The sequence below is a fragment of the Sturnira hondurensis genome, unplaced genomic scaffold (genome assembly GCF_014824575.4).
Source record: "Sturnira hondurensis isolate 20B ecotype Veracruz unplaced genomic scaffold, ASM1482457v3 Scaffold0013063, whole genome shotgun sequence".
NCBI lineage: Eukaryota > Metazoa > Chordata > Mammalia > Chiroptera > Phyllostomidae > Sturnira > Sturnira hondurensis.
This window is the reverse complement of record NW_028085694.1, coordinates 4,346,586-4,362,173: the sequence shown is the minus strand read 5'-3', so window position 1 is coordinate 4,362,173 and position 15,588 is coordinate 4,346,586. Positions and strand designations below refer to the sequence as shown.

General features: G+C 35.1%; 1 protein-coding gene across 3 annotated transcripts in view; it reads left to right on the top strand.

Moving 5' to 3' along the window:
* Positions 1-15,588, top strand: part of PRKACB (protein kinase cAMP-activated catalytic subunit beta) — a 111,941-nt gene that overhangs the window by 38,166 nt on the left and 58,187 nt on the right. The window contains exon 1 of one of the 3 annotated variants that reach the window (XM_037060977.1): positions 7,101-7,389. The exons of the other annotated variants lie outside the window; for them this stretch is intronic. Within the exon in view, the coding sequence (XP_036916872.1) occupies positions 7,206-7,389 (184 nt within the window). The 5' untranslated portion in view covers positions 7,101-7,205. Of the gene's footprint in view, positions 1-7,100; positions 7,390-15,588 lie in introns of those variants that run through there. 3 annotated transcript variants of the gene reach the window in all.

Sequence of the window (15,588 nt, the reverse complement as noted above, 5' to 3'; positions counted from 1 at the left end):
TGAAGGAATGGGTGAAGAGGTGAGGGGATTAAAAAGTACAAATAGGTAGTTACAGAACAGCCATGAGGATGTAAAGTAAAGTATAGGAAATGCAGTAGCCAAAGAACTTACACATATGACCCATGGATGTGAACAATGGTGTAGGGATTGCCTGAGGGAGTACTGTGTGTTAAGGGGGCAAAGGGGAAAATTGGGACAACTATAATAGCATAATTAATAAAATATAATTTAAAAAAATGCCCCCTCCAAAAAAAGAAAAATACTTAAAATCAGTAATGTAAGTTTGCACCTTAGGAAACTAGAGAAAAAGGAGCGATTTAAGCCCAATTTAAGTGAAAGAAAAGAAAAACTACAAATTGCAGAAAAAATTGACAAAACTGAAAATGAACAACAAAATACACAATATTTTGTTCTGTAGTAAGATAAATAAAATTGTTAACTATTTACCTAGTCTAATCAAGGGGGAAAAAGAGAAGATGTATATTACCAATATTGGAAGTGAAAGCTGTATCACCACTATGGCCCTTATGGATCAAAAAAGTAAGTAATAGAGGAATAGTGTGAAACAGTGTGCCCACATGTTTGATAAGTTAGATGAAACGGGCCAATTTCTTGAAAGGCGTAAATTATCAAAACTCACACAAATAGAAATAAATAATCTGACTAAGTTTGTATCTATTAAAATTGAATAAATTTTAAAATTATAATTAACCAATTTCAAAAAAAAAAACCCACAGCATCAGGAGCGCATGGGTTCACTAATGAATTCTACCGAACAAAAAATTGTAAGATGAGGACTTCCGCCAAGATGGAGGCATAGGTGGAAACATTGTGCCTTCTCCCACAGCCAGGTCTAAAGTCAACAAAGTTTTAGTAAACAAAAATGCAGACAAAACACAGAAAATTGAACTATACGGAAGTCCGAAAACAATGAACTGTTCAACAGGGACCGGTAAGAGGGGTGGAGCCAGCAGTGGAGCAGGATCGGGCAGGAAGGGTCCCCCAACCCCAGGCACCCAGGCAGCCGTAGACAGATCCCAGGCGTTGGGTAGCGGCGGGCGGACCCAGTGAGGGCGCAAGGAGGCAGGCTGACCTCAGTCACACAGTTGTGCACATACAAACCAGCGAAGGAGTGAGCAGTGAGACAGACCACGCAGGCCCCAGCAGAGGGGCCGTCAATGCTCCTCTGACCCCGCCCCCACATAAGCATCACAACCCAGCAACTCAGTTGCCTCGCCCTGGTGAACACCTAGGGCTCTGCTCCTCATACGTACAGGCATGAACAGTCCAAAACGTGGCTCAAGAACTCAAAGCCCCAGAGCCAATAACTAAGCGACCAATAAATAGCAAACCTCTCAGATGCACAGTTCAAAATACTGGTGATCAGGATGCTCACAGAACTGGTTGATTTTAGTCACAAATTAGAGGAACATATGAAGGCTAAACTAATTGAAATGAAGGGAAATGCACAGGAAACCAATAGTGATGGAAAGGAAACTGGGACTCAAATCAAGGGAGTTGACCAGCAGGAAGAAAAAATGACCAAACAGAAAAGTATGAAGAAACAAGAATTCAAAAAAAAAACCAGGAGAGGCTTAGGAACCTCCACAACATCTTTAAATGTTCCAACGTCCGAATTATAGGGGACCAGAAGGGGAAGCAAAGGAGCAAGTGGAAAACGTATTTGAACAAATAATAAAGGAGAACTTCCCCAGTCTGGCAAAGGAAGTAGACTTCCAGGAAATCCAGGAAGCTCAGAGAGTCCCAAAGAAGTTGGACCCAAGAAGGAACACACCAAGGCACATCATCATTACATTAGCCAAGACTAAAATGAAGGAGAGAATCCTAGAAGCAGCAAGAGATAAGGGAGCAGTCACCTACAAAGGAGTTCCCATCAGACTGTCAGCGGATTTCTCAAAAGAGACCTTACAGGCAAGAAGGGGCTGGAAAGAAGTATTCCAACTCATGAAATCCAAAGACCTACAGCCAAGATTGCTCTATCCAGCAAAGGTTTCATTTAGAATGGAAGGGCAGATAAAGTGCTTCTCAGATAAGGTCAAGTTCAAGGAGTTCATCATCACCAAGCTCTTATTATATGAAATGTTAAAGGGACTTATATAAGAAAAAGAAGATAAAAATATGAACAGTGAAAGGACAGCAAACTCACGGTTATTAACAACCACACCTAAAACAAAAGCAAACTAAGAGGACAGCTAGAACAGGAGCGGAACCATAGAAATGAAGATCACGTGGAGGGTTAGCAACAGGCGAGTGGGAAGAGGAGAAATGGGGAGAAGGTACAAAGAATAAGTAGCATAGACGGTAGGTAGAAAATAGATAGGGGGAGGGCAGGAATAGTAGGGGAAGTATAGAATCTAAAGAACTTGAGACATGTGGTCATAAACTAAAGGGGGGGGAATGGTTGGGGAGGGGGTGTGCAGGGTGGAGGGGAATGAAGGGGGGAATAGAACAACTGTAATGGCATAATCAAATAAAATATATTTTTAAAAAGTTAAAAAAATTGTAAGATAACAAACAATCCCATTACAAACTGGGCAAAAGATCTGAACAGACTTCTCACCAGAGATGCTGTTGACAAATAAGTATATGAAAATATGTTCAATATTTATTATTAAGGAATTGCAAATTAAGCGACAATGGAAAACCACAATGTATTTTTTAGAATGGTTAAATTTAAGACTCACAACTGACTGCCCATTGATGACAAGGATGCAGAACAACAGGAACTCGTCACTGCCCCGGGGGATCAAAACGGCCACTTGGAAGGACACTTCAGCAATTTCTTGCAAAGCTAAACACGGTCTCAGCATAAAGTCCAGCAGCCACACTCCTAGGAATTTACTCCACTGATTTAAAAGCTGTGCCCAGAAAAACTTGCATGTGACAGTTACAGTAGCTTTGTTCATAATTGCCCCAAACGGGAAGCAGCCAAGACGTCCTTCATTAAGTGAAGGACAAACTGTTGTATTCCATGCAGTGCAATGTTATTCAGTGGTAAAAATATATGAGCAATGAAGCCACAAAAAGGCATGCAACAATTTTAAATGCATATTGCTAAGTGAGTCTGAAAAGTTTGCATAATGTATGATTTCAGTTATTGGAAAAGGTGAGACTCTAGCACTGGTAAAAATGTTGGAAAGCATTGGGAGGTGCCAAAGATCAGGGAAGCACAGATTGCTAAAGTGGTAATCTATTTTGTGTGGTATGTAATTGTGGATATATGACATCATGCATTTTTCCAAACACTCAACATTTGTGTTGTACAGAGTAAATCTTAATGTATGAAAAACTTCAAAAAATTATGTAGAATGTTGAGGACCCCAGAATGAAATGCAGAATATGACAAAACAATCTAACTGTATTACAAATATATGAAACAGTGTCACAGAAAATGAGGTAAAAGGTGTTGACCTAAATAAATTTGGAAATGAGTGGAAGTTTATAAGACTAGAGGCAAAAGAAACTGTTACACTGATGTCACTCAAACCATTCTCATTATAGTTATGATGGCTAGACTTTTTCCAGACAGACTTCATATTTCTTTGTCGGCTGAAAGGGCCTAGATGCAACAACATCCCACTAAGCACACGTAGTTCCCAAGTCTTGGTTTCTAATACTATTCTCCAATAAACAGAATGAGGGTTCTTTGACTGATTCTAGGACTGAGGCAGGAAGGACAGAGAATGAGCACAGCGGGTTTTATTGTGCTGGAAAGTGAAGTGCTCAACCACACATTCCCACACACACAAACAATTCTATACCAAAGGGATGCGAAGGCAATCTAAAGTTACTTTATTGCGTATAAGAAACCAGCATTTTTTGGTATTTTCTGGGAAGCAAAAGAGGTTCAACTCTGAATATTCTTATAATTTCCAATATTAATGCAGAATGAATAATAAGGATTTTATAGCCCAAAGTTGAATACTCTCTATCATACATATTTAATTAAACTATTAATAAAGTGTAAGATCAATTACAGCAGATTTGGGGTACATGATTATACATCTTAGTACAAATTAAAGTTATGAAAAACCATCAGGAAGAATAACAAGTAAACTACTTCTTCAGATTAATTTGAATTGTGAAGGAATTGTTTTAGTGAAAGCTGTAGTTGTTTCTTTCTAGCAGTAGATGCCAGTAGAGTTCTTTTTTAATAAAAATCAAATGCCCAAGTACTTCCATAGCAACAGCTTCCTGGTCACATAACCATATATAGAGATATTGCTCTGAGAACTGAAGATTCTTTCTGTAAGCACTTTGTAACAAATGGAAACTTTTTTTTAAAGTACAGATTTCAAGTTTAGTGTTTTCTAGATACCCATCCAGTGAGGCTTACTTCCTTTTTTGTTTCTATAGTAATTTTGTTGTAAGGTTTATGTGTTTAAAAAATTAACTAATCTTAGTGTTCTAATTAGGAATCTGAAATATCTGTACTAAACTCAAGCAACATTGAATATAAGTCTGGCTGGACATGTGTTAAAAATGAATATGGTGAGGCTGAAATGTTAGGATTAGTTTGTGCATTTGTCGAGGGAATATGGTGCGTATAATATTTTGGGGAAGTTAATATGTCAGAGATGAGTGATTGAAAGGAATGACTAGAAGCAGAGAAGACAAATTGTTTTAGAAATTCACATTTGCACTAATAAAAGTGAAACTCAAAGAATGAATAAAATTTAGTAACTGAATATAGGGAAAAAGGAGTTAAATGACAGTACTTTTTTACTGTTGTTTATATACATGAACACCTTGGTGCTTGTTGGATAATTTACAACTATGATCCTGTCAAATAAAATTAAAATATTTTCAAGTGTTTTATGATTTAACTTAGACCTTTAAATTATTGAAAATGAAGCCCTAACTGGTGTAGCTCTGTGGATTGAGTGCAGGCCTGCGAACCAGAGGATCGCGGTTCGATTCCCAGTCAGGGCACATGCCTGGGTTGCAGGCTGGTTCCCTGCAGGCCAACTCCCAGCAGGGGATGCACGGAAGGCAACCATACATTGATGTTTCTCTCCCTCTCCTTCCCCTCTAAAGATAAATAAATAAATAAATAAAATCTTTATTAAAAAAACAAAGAAAATGAATGGATACTTCAACATATATTTATTGAGTATGTAATACATGCATTGCATTTACAAATTGAAGTAATTCGCTACTTGAGATATACATTTATAAACAGCAAATTTTAACATGAAATTACAAGATCAGTAGAAACCAGAGAGAGCAGTTTTTTTCTAGTAAGTATGTGGGAAACTTCAGTGAGGAGGTGACATTTGTGGTGAGCCTTGAGGGTGAATACACTTTCTCTCAAGAGAGAGCAGGTCAAATAATTCAGGAATTTTATCTATTTCTGCCCATACAGAGTCAGTTCATGCTCTGTAGCTGTTTAAAGACTGTGGGCACTTGTGGGGTGTCTGTTTCATGTTAAAGCACTGTCTGATGTTAAAACAGATGATCTGTTGTAATATACATGTTTATAAAGAAAGCTACAAATTTAAGTTTAGTCTTTGAGGGGTACTGTTACTTGTTTAAATTGATATTAATTTTATTACATAAAACAAAGTACACATAAATGAGCTGTTAATTGGCAAAATTCATTTCACAATGTGCCATGTGTTGTGTGTTACATTATTTGGTTACATTTTCGTCTTGATGTATTCTATTTGTCATTATTCCAGTTTATTCTATTTGCAAGTAGCTGGCAAGTAGCTAAGATATTTTTTAGATACATTTTTTAAAAGGTTCTTTCATCCTCCCTTTCTCCATCTCTTCTTTCTTTCTCCCCCATTCTCTTTCTCACCCACCTCCTTCATTCCTTCCTCCCTCCTCTCTTCCTTCCTTTCTTCTTTCTCTTATTTAGAGCTTCTAAAGAGAAAACCATGCAAACTTCTCATTTTAAAAAAAGATTTTATATATTTATTTTTAGAGAAAAGGGAAGGGAGGAAGAGAGGGAAAGATATATCAGTGTGTGGTTGCCTGTTGTACACCCCCTGCTGGGGACCTGGCCTGCAACCCAGACATGTACCCTGGCTAGGAATTGAACCGGCAACCCTTTGGTTCACAAGCCAGACTCATTCCACTCAGCCACAGCAGCCAGGGCCAAATGTCTCATTTTTTAATTAGTGTAAAAAGGCAGGTACTCAACATCATTGCCATATGTCACAGGTTACTTTTTCCCCCTAGAAATGGATAGTAGTGAATTTTATTTACTTTTAATGGAAGGAGATATTTCTAAGTGAGAGTCCTAAATCAGGGATAAGATAAGGTATAGTAATCCATGTTAGGTTTAAAAGTTAACATGTTCTGTCAACTAGAAGGATTTTTTTCCCTCTCAATTAAAATTCCTTGCTATGGCTGATTTAATATAATTTTAAGTCTTGTTCTTTAAAAACTTTTAAACATTTAAAAATATACTGCTTATAGGATTTATAAGCAGATTATAAGTTTGATAAACAATACTGACATACTTAGTATTTGACATTCCTGTATGTATTGGATTTAAAAGTAAATGAGCTAGCAACATCAGTTCTTTTTAAGTGCTAGTTCGGATCTTTTCTTACTTAAAATATGTATGTGTATTATAAGTTTGTTTGACAAGTTTTGTAATATTTATTCCATACCAGTTTTTGATGAAAAATTAACTGCTTAAAAGGATTCATAAAATCTGTACATTAGCTGCTTTTGTAGAAAAAAAACAATTTTAACATATTTTATTTGGAGGGTGATTTGACCTTTAGTTTTTTGCATAAGGTTGTAATATATATTTAGCTAGTTTTCCTTTTTTTAAAAAATAGCCATATAAATATATATATATATATTTATACTTATATACTTATACTTAAATATATAAGTATATATATTTACATATGTATGAAGTTTTATATTTAATGCTCTGATTAACTTGAATACTAATAATAAAACACTCTTCAACACAGAGCATTTTAGGTCAATATTTCAAGTCTTTTAAATCCTCATCTCTAGTTGAGATGAAGAGCTACGCTAAGAAAGGCTCAATAATGTGCTGTTTTATATTAACAGGAAACAGAACTGCAGTAGTGGTTTGAATACCCTGCAAACAGGAAGTTTGACACATGCATAGCTCTTAGCTTCTGTGTAAGAAGTTGTTGAGCTCCTTCTGGAAAAAATTTTAGTTACTTTAAGTAAAGCGTAAATACACATGAATGGCAGCTTACAGAGAACTCCCTGGTAACCAGTGTACAGGTACAACAGCTCTTCAGAAATTGGAAGGCTTTGCTAGCCGATTCTTTCACAGACACAGTAAAGGCACTGCACATGATCAGAAAGCAGCTCTGGACAATGACAGCCTTCATTTCTCTGAATATACTGCCTTATGGGACAGATCAAGTAAGTTTTTTTAAATAATACATTATAACTAGAAGCTAAAATGCTAATTGGAGTTTTAGGATCAAGTATAAAGAACTATGTTTTGTTTGTCTTTTTATGATTTGCACAAGGACATTTTGCGAGACGAAGTTGAAAAAGTTCCACAGAAACTTGATTATAAGTTGAGCCGAACCATGCAGTTCATTGTTTTGTTTTATCTACAACTAGTTATGTTGAATATCAGTGGGAAACGTCTGCTGAGTGTTTACATCATTCCTGTTGTATGTTTCTGGTTTTTTGCTTTTATTTTTTTTGTTCTTACATAAAAGTGAAATGGCTACATTTTAGGAACAATGATCAGTTGATTTTTTTTAAAAAGTTGGGATGTAAATAAGTCTTAAAGTTTGATAGGAGAATAGAAGATTCTTAAATGTTTAATTAAGTTTGTTGGCCAACTTTTGTTTTTAAATATATGTGTGAAAGTTACTTCAGTTTTACAAGCAGGGTTTCTAACAGCAAAGCATAGTGTGATTAGTCTATGTGAAATTTTATAACATTTTAAAAATAAAAAACATTCATGATTATATTTAATGTTATTTATAATTATGGTTAAATGGGGGAAAAGTTGTTTATGCATGTATCACATTCTTTCCAGTCATGTTAAAATGTTTGGACTTACGCTTGCTTTGCTGAAATGGTGATATGTAACCATTTTTGGTGACATGTACTTTAAAAGATTTATTCCACATACGAGCAATACCAGTGCTTGCATTCCACATATCACTTTGGGTCCTCCCTAAGGTAGTGTGTCGCTGATCAGAGGAATAGTAGAATTACCGTTAGTACTCTGTTGCTCCTTTTATGTTTGTCTGGTCATCAAGCAGCCATAGGTTTTGCCTCTTTTTTAAAATTTATTCCATAGCAGTTGAGGAAGGAAATTCAGTTTTAACAAAAAACAAGACTAGTTTACAAAATTTACCTCTTGGTTTATATAGTACCTTCACAGTTCTATAGAAGTTTATTGAATCATTTTGTTTTACTCCATCAGAATTTTGTTTTCCCTTTAAGCTGTTTTAGGGAGAAAGTAAAGAATTTGTGTCATATTTGTTTACTCTAGAGGTTTTTATTATTTGTAATTAATTCTTACTATTAGTAGGTGAGGAATCTCAGATATCTTCAAGTTAATGAACTAATGAATATTGAAATGATAGTTCGTTATTAAAATTTTCCTTGCAACAAAAGTTTATTATTCATTGTTTGCTCTATTCTGTTAAGAATAGAATTCTGTTAAGACCCTCTTAGGGTCTTTTGGAAATCTTCTTATGTACATTTCAAAAATCTTTAAATTAAATGTTCAATGAGGAATGAGGACAATGCTGAACTAATTTCTGTTCAATAATACCTGCTCCTCCAAATAGTGGGTATTTAATAAATGTATCTTGAATGAATATTATTGGCTTTTAATAATTAAAGGTAATGTTTGAACAATACTTTTACCATTTTTAAAATGTATGGGACCTCTGATGTTTTCTGAAACACATTTTAAAATCTAACAGTGGAAGATAATATTTTGAGCCATGATATCTTTTGGAAAAAACAAACTGATAATATACTGTTAACATTCTTAATTGTGATGTCACCAGATATAATCATTTGGATCATCTACACAAGTAAAATTAGAGGAACCCTGTAATTTGCTATTAATAGCATGATATAAGAAATAAATAGCAGCTGAGAGTTCATTAACCAGTATTGTTTAGCTCTCTTCTCTCTTTCATATCCCCAAAATATTGAATACATACAGTAACTTTGTATGTGTAATGAGTACAGTAAGCTTGAAGCTCTTGTTCCAGTTGTGGAATCTGTTGATGCAAAGGAGAAAACACTGATACAACAGAAACAGGAATTCTGTCATTGCGAAATTCCCAGGTTTATTTTTGTGGCAAAAGCACACATTTTTATTCATTTATAGAAGTTATGGAAGGAGTTTTGACCATAGGATGATTTTACACAAACCACATTCTCCAAAGCTACTCAAAGCAGCTTACTTGCATGACTTGTTTGACAAGAAAAAGTAATGTAATATCTTCTGATAAATAGCTTGAATATGATTGTTTCAACAGTGCTAGTCTAAGAAATAAACTAATCATAGAAGCTAGAAAATTAAGTTCATAAACTATGGAGTGACGATTAATTACCAGTTTAGGCATGTGTGGAATGTCACAAGTTTTAATCCAAGTTTCTTCTGCACAATATAAATATAGGAAGAATGCACAGTGAAGGCCACAGTGGTTTCCAGGTGCGTTAGCTGTGTTTCATCTTTTACTAAATTAAGTAACAGGAATTCCTATTTGATAACATAAATATCCAACAGATGATTCCATGCACATATACATACATAAAGTTCAAAAGAAAAATGTGGAAGAATTCTGCATTTTGTTCTGATTCAAAATGAATGGGAGGAGTCACTGAGTTCTCTTTCTAGCAGATTTATTACAGTGAACTTTTAATAATTCCTTTGATTGTAAATGGTGTATTTAAGTGATACAATAATGGATTTGATGGAGTTTCACACATTTTAAATTTTGGACTTTATACACTTAATGTCTAATTACAATATTTTTAGGAACTGACTAGGTGAATAGCATCAAAACCTTTTTCTTCATTTTCCATGAATTGGCAGACTTTTTCTGGCAGATACCAATCCATATTATTTAAATACTATATTGAAAACTGAGCAATTTTGTGTATGGATTTCTTCAGGTAGAATCACATAGCTAAAGTGGTTATAACAAACTACTTTAGTCAGTTTTTCCTCTTCAAAGCTCATGTAGTCTTTAAGACAGTTCACTTCTATGCTTATCCTTTGGTCCACTGAATTTGTAGCATTGTAACTTCTAAGCTTGAAGAGCTCTCACATTACCTTTTTATCTACCTTTTCCACCTGCAACTGTTCCATTACACTTCTGAATAATAATAAATTTTTATTCATTCAGTGAATTTCTTGAGTATTCATTGTATCAGCCTGTAAACAAGTCTCTGGGGAAAATAAAACCCAGTTCTTATCCTCAAAAACAAGAGGAGGAAGAGCAAACACACAAACAGCAATTCAAGGCACAGTGAAACGGTTGCTTCAAAATGTGTAAATACTTTGCTATGGGAGTTTAGTGTAAGAAGAAATTAACACTGAAAAGATGGGCCTTCAAGAACTTGAAGAATGAGTAGCATTTTCAGACTCAGGAGCAAAAGGTTATTTTATTATAAGAATACATAAATTTGTGAAAATATGAAAATTTAGAATTCTTAAAAGATATAATAGGATGTCCAAAAAAGTACTCTGAGTAACTGATGTCAATGCTGTGGGGTATTGGGAGGGAACAGCCTTGACCCGTCTTCAAAGGACTGATTTTGTCAGAGTGTCCCCCAAGGGGACGGGTGCCTGCCAGCCTCACATCTGCGTGATCAGGTTGTCCACGGCAGTGATTCTTCCCACAGTAAGGGTCTGCGCCAGGCCCACTGTCTCTAACTAGGTAGAGAAGCACTTGACAACTTTTTCAAATTGAAATATAATTTACATATCATATAACTTATTATACGTGTATAATTACTAATAAGTTTAACGATAAATTCATAGAATTGTGCACTTGTCACTGCAATTTAGTTTTGGAATATTCCCACCGCCTCAAAATTTCTTTTGTACCCTTTTGCAATAATTTCCCACTTCTGCCTCAACCTCAGACAAACTCTGACCTGTTTTCTCTCCCTACAGACTCCCTTTTCTGGACATTTTGTGTACATGGGGTTATGCAGTATGCACTCTGTTGTTTCTGGCTCCTTGTACTTGGAACTGCCTTTTGTACTTGGAACTGCCCATGTCATACAATGTTTCCATAGTTGGTTCCTTGTTACTGCTGAATTATACCATGTTGTTTGGATATAATACATTCTGTTTATCAACTCGGCAATCAATAAACTTGAAGGATTGTTTCCAGTTTGAGCTTATTTGTGAAATGTTGCTATAAACATTTATATACAAGACCAAATGGACATATGCTTCATTTCTCTTGAGTACATATCTAGGAGTAGAATTGCTGGGTCATGTGGTAAGTTTATGTTTATCTTCTTAACTTCCAGTTTTGTTTTCTTTTTTTTTTTTCTAAGTGTATTTACCATTTTACGTTTCTGCTATCCGGGTTACAGTTTCTTCACTTCCTTGTTAATACTTGGTACCAGGAGTCTTTTTGACTATAGCTATTCTGGTGTGCTTGAATTGGTATTTCATTGTGGTTTTCAGTTTATATTTCCCTAATGAACAAGTTTTGTTAAATTGATTCCTAAGAATTTTATTTTTGTTAATACTGTTGTGAATGAAGTTGTTTCTTAGTTGCATTTTTGGGTTGTTTGTTCCTAGTGTGTTAAAATGTTATTGATTTTTGTATATTAGATCTTATATCCTGTGATGCTGATAAACTTACTTTTTAGTTCTAGTAGATTCTTTGTAGATACCATAAAATTTTCTACATGTAGACTCATATTGCCCACAAATACAGTTTTATTTCTTTCTTATCAATCTGTAGGCCTTTACTATCTTTTTTCTCTAAGTCACTGCACTGGTTAGAACCTCCAGTACAAAGTGGCTTCGAAATGGGAAGTTCAGACATCCTGCCTCACTCTTGGTCTTTGGGGGAAAGCACCCCTCTCTCACCATTAGACAGGGGTAGGCCAGGGGAGGTTTACAGTTGTGAGTACACAAAACATAGTTGACTCTTGTGTTAATATCGATCAATTATTGTATTATTTATTTGTGTGGCAACTGTAAACCTGCTTTTGCCCACACGTATTTATGATGTAAGCTGTACCCACCCCCCTCACACACACAAACACACATGGCCTTTATCTGCTGGAGGAAGTCCTGTTCTCCTAGTTTGTTAAAGAGGTGTTATCACAGGGATTGGGTTTTCTGGAAGCTGCTTCTACATATATTGAGGTGATTTATGTAGCTTTGTTTTTTTTCCCACAATATGGTACATTCTATTAATTGATTTTCGGGGTTGAACCAACTTTTCCTTCCTGGGATGAATCCCACATGATCATGTTGTGTAACCCTTTTTATATACTGGTATATTAAGTTTGCTAGTATTTGATAAATATTTTTGCATTGTGATGTATTGGTCTGTAATTTTCTTATTTACTTATTTTTAAGTTAAATTTATTGGGGTGACATTGGCTAATAAAATTATATAGGTTTTAAGTTTACAATTCTATAATACATTGTCTGTATATTACATTGAGTGTTACCACCCAAAGTGAAATCCCTTTCTGTCACCATATAGTGACCCCCTTTGCCCTTTGCTGTCTTCCCCTCAACTCCTTTCCCTCTGGTAACCATGTACTCTTGTCTGTGTCTGTTAGAGTTTGGTTTGTCTGCTTGTTTTTTTGTTCATTTGTTGCTTTCAGATTTATATCCCACATATGAATAAAATAAAATCTCCATTTTATCTAAGTTATCTACTTGCCATAAAGTTGTTCATAGTATCCCCTTATAATCCTTTTAATTCTTTAAAAGTAATTTTATTGTTGTTCAAGTACAGTTGTCTCCATTTTTCCTCAGCTGTTCCCACTTCCCAATCTTGATACCCCCCCTTTGATTTCGTCCATGAATCGTTCATGAATGTTCCTGAAAACCCCCCCGCCTTTTCCCTCCATTATTTTAATTCTTTAGTGTGAGTGGTTGTGTTGTCTTTTCATTTCTAATTTGCGAATTAGTTATTTCTCTGTTCCATCTTACTTTGTCATGTTTTAGTTTTTGGTCTGTCTAGCTAAATGTTTATCAGTAAGACTTTTGAACTCATTATTTTTTTCTGTTGTTTTTCTATTTTATTGAGTTCCTCTCTGAGCTTCTTCTTGGCTTTGGTTTCATTTGCTCCTCTTTCTTGAGTTTCTTATGGTGGGAGTTTAAATGATTGATTTAAGTCCTGTTCTAATATAGGTATTTAAAGCTATGAATTTTCCTCTGAGCTCTGCTTTACCTATATCTCATAAATGATGATTCCTTGTAGGTTTTTTCCCATTCAGTTCAAAATATTTTCTCATTCCCTTTAGGATTTCTTTGTGTCTTAAATCCAAATACTGGGATTTTCAAAACTTCTCTCTGTTGTTGATTCCTACTTTATGTCTGCTATGATCAGAGAACATATTTTGTGTGATTTTTTAAATCATTTCAAATTAATTGAGATTTGTTATATTGCTTAGCATATGGTTAATATGGAGAATTTCCATGTGTGCTTGAAAAGAATGTCTGTTCTGTCGATAAGGTGCTATGTATTATAGATGTCCAGTTCTGATGGTATTATCCTTGCTTATTTTTCTGTCTAGTTTTTTCATGAAGTATTGAGAAAGGAATATTGAAATCTTCAACTACAGTTTTTGAATGATCTAGTTCTTTAATTGTCATTTTTGTTTCAGTATTTTGGGGGATCTTGTATTCAGTCTCTCTCTACTTGTTAATGCTCCCAGATGTATTGGCCATTTTGTCGTTATGAAATGTCCTCTGTGTCCCCAGTAATATGTCTTGTAGTTAAAGTCTGTTTTGTACTCATATAGGTGCTCCAGTTGTCTTATGCTTACTATTTGCATGATGTATCTTTTTCTTTCACGTTTTACTTTCAACTTATTTATATTTTTAAATCTTAAGTGTGAGTCTTGTAGACAGCATATACTTGAACTTTACTTTTTTAATTCAGTCTGATGATTTCTGCCTCTTACTCTGTATTTATTTCACTCACATGTAATGCAGTTATCTTCCATTGTGCTGTTTGTTTTCTCTGTGTCTTATGGGTTTTGTTATTGTTATTCCATTTGTTTGTTAAATATTTAGCCCTGGCTGGTGTAGCTCAGTGGATTGAGCGCAGGCCTGTGAAGCAAAGGATCACGGTTCGATTCCCAGTCAGGGCACATGCCTGGGTTGCAGGCCAGTTCCCGAATGGGGACACATGAGAGGCAAACACACATTGATATTTCTCTCCCTCTCTCCTTCCCTTCCCCTCTCTCTGAAAATAAATAAATAAAATATATTTTAAAAAAAAACAAATATTTATAGGGTTTCATTTTAATACTTCTTTGATTTTTTAACTAAATGGCTAAAGGATATTTTTAATAGTTCACTTAGTTGTTATAATATGTATTTTATCTTGTCACAATCTACTTTAGAACAGTACTACACTTAATTCTAATAAAATATAGCTACTTTGATTAAATATAGCTCAGTTTCTTCTACAGTTTTGTCTTATTATTTTTACATATACTACATATAATTATGTAAACCTACCAATGCTGTTTTAATTACTTTATTTTAAAATGTTAAGATAAGAAAGCATAAAAATATATATTTATATAATCTTTCTTTAAAATTTTCACCCAAGGATATATTTATTGATTTTAGAGAGAAGGGAAGGGGAAGCGCGCGAGAGAGAAACATCAGTGTGTGAGAGAAACGTGGATCGGTTGCTTCCTGTACGGGCTCTGACTGGGGATCAAGCCTGCAACCTCTTGGTTGGTACAGGGTGGCGCTCCAACAAACCGAGCCACCTAACCAGGCCTTTACATGATCTTTTACTCCCCTATGTACCATTCCAGTCCTCTTCATGTATTCCTGTCAACTTGAATATTGTCTGGTGTCCTGTCATTTTCTTTCAGCCTGAAGGACTTTCTTAAGTATTTCTACTTGCAACAAATACCCTCAGTTGCTGTTTACCGACGAATTCTGTATTTCACCATAGTTTAATAATTGTTTTGAAATCTTTTGACTGCTAGATTCTATATCTGAGCCCATTCCAAGTCATTTTCTATTGACTGCCTTTTTCCTACTTATAGGTTATATAATATTTGTGTAAAAATTTGACATTTTAAAATAATATTTTAGCAGCTCTGGTTTCTGACTTTTTTCTTCCCAGAGGGTATTTTGTTTGTTTTGTTTTGTTTTAATTTATGGACTGAATTTCCCATGGTGTCTGGCTGCTGAATTCTCTGCTAGGGACTACCCTTCATCTGCATAGTTTTGTTGTTAGTCAGTGATTGGCCAAGGGTTGTACTCATATACTTTGAGCCAGTCTGTGCTGATGGAACAGTGTGAGTGGGGAAACACATTTAGGTTCCAGGCAATTTTGAAGTTTGTACCAGCTTTAACTTTCTGCTGGGCCCTCCTGGGTCTCCCCTATGGGA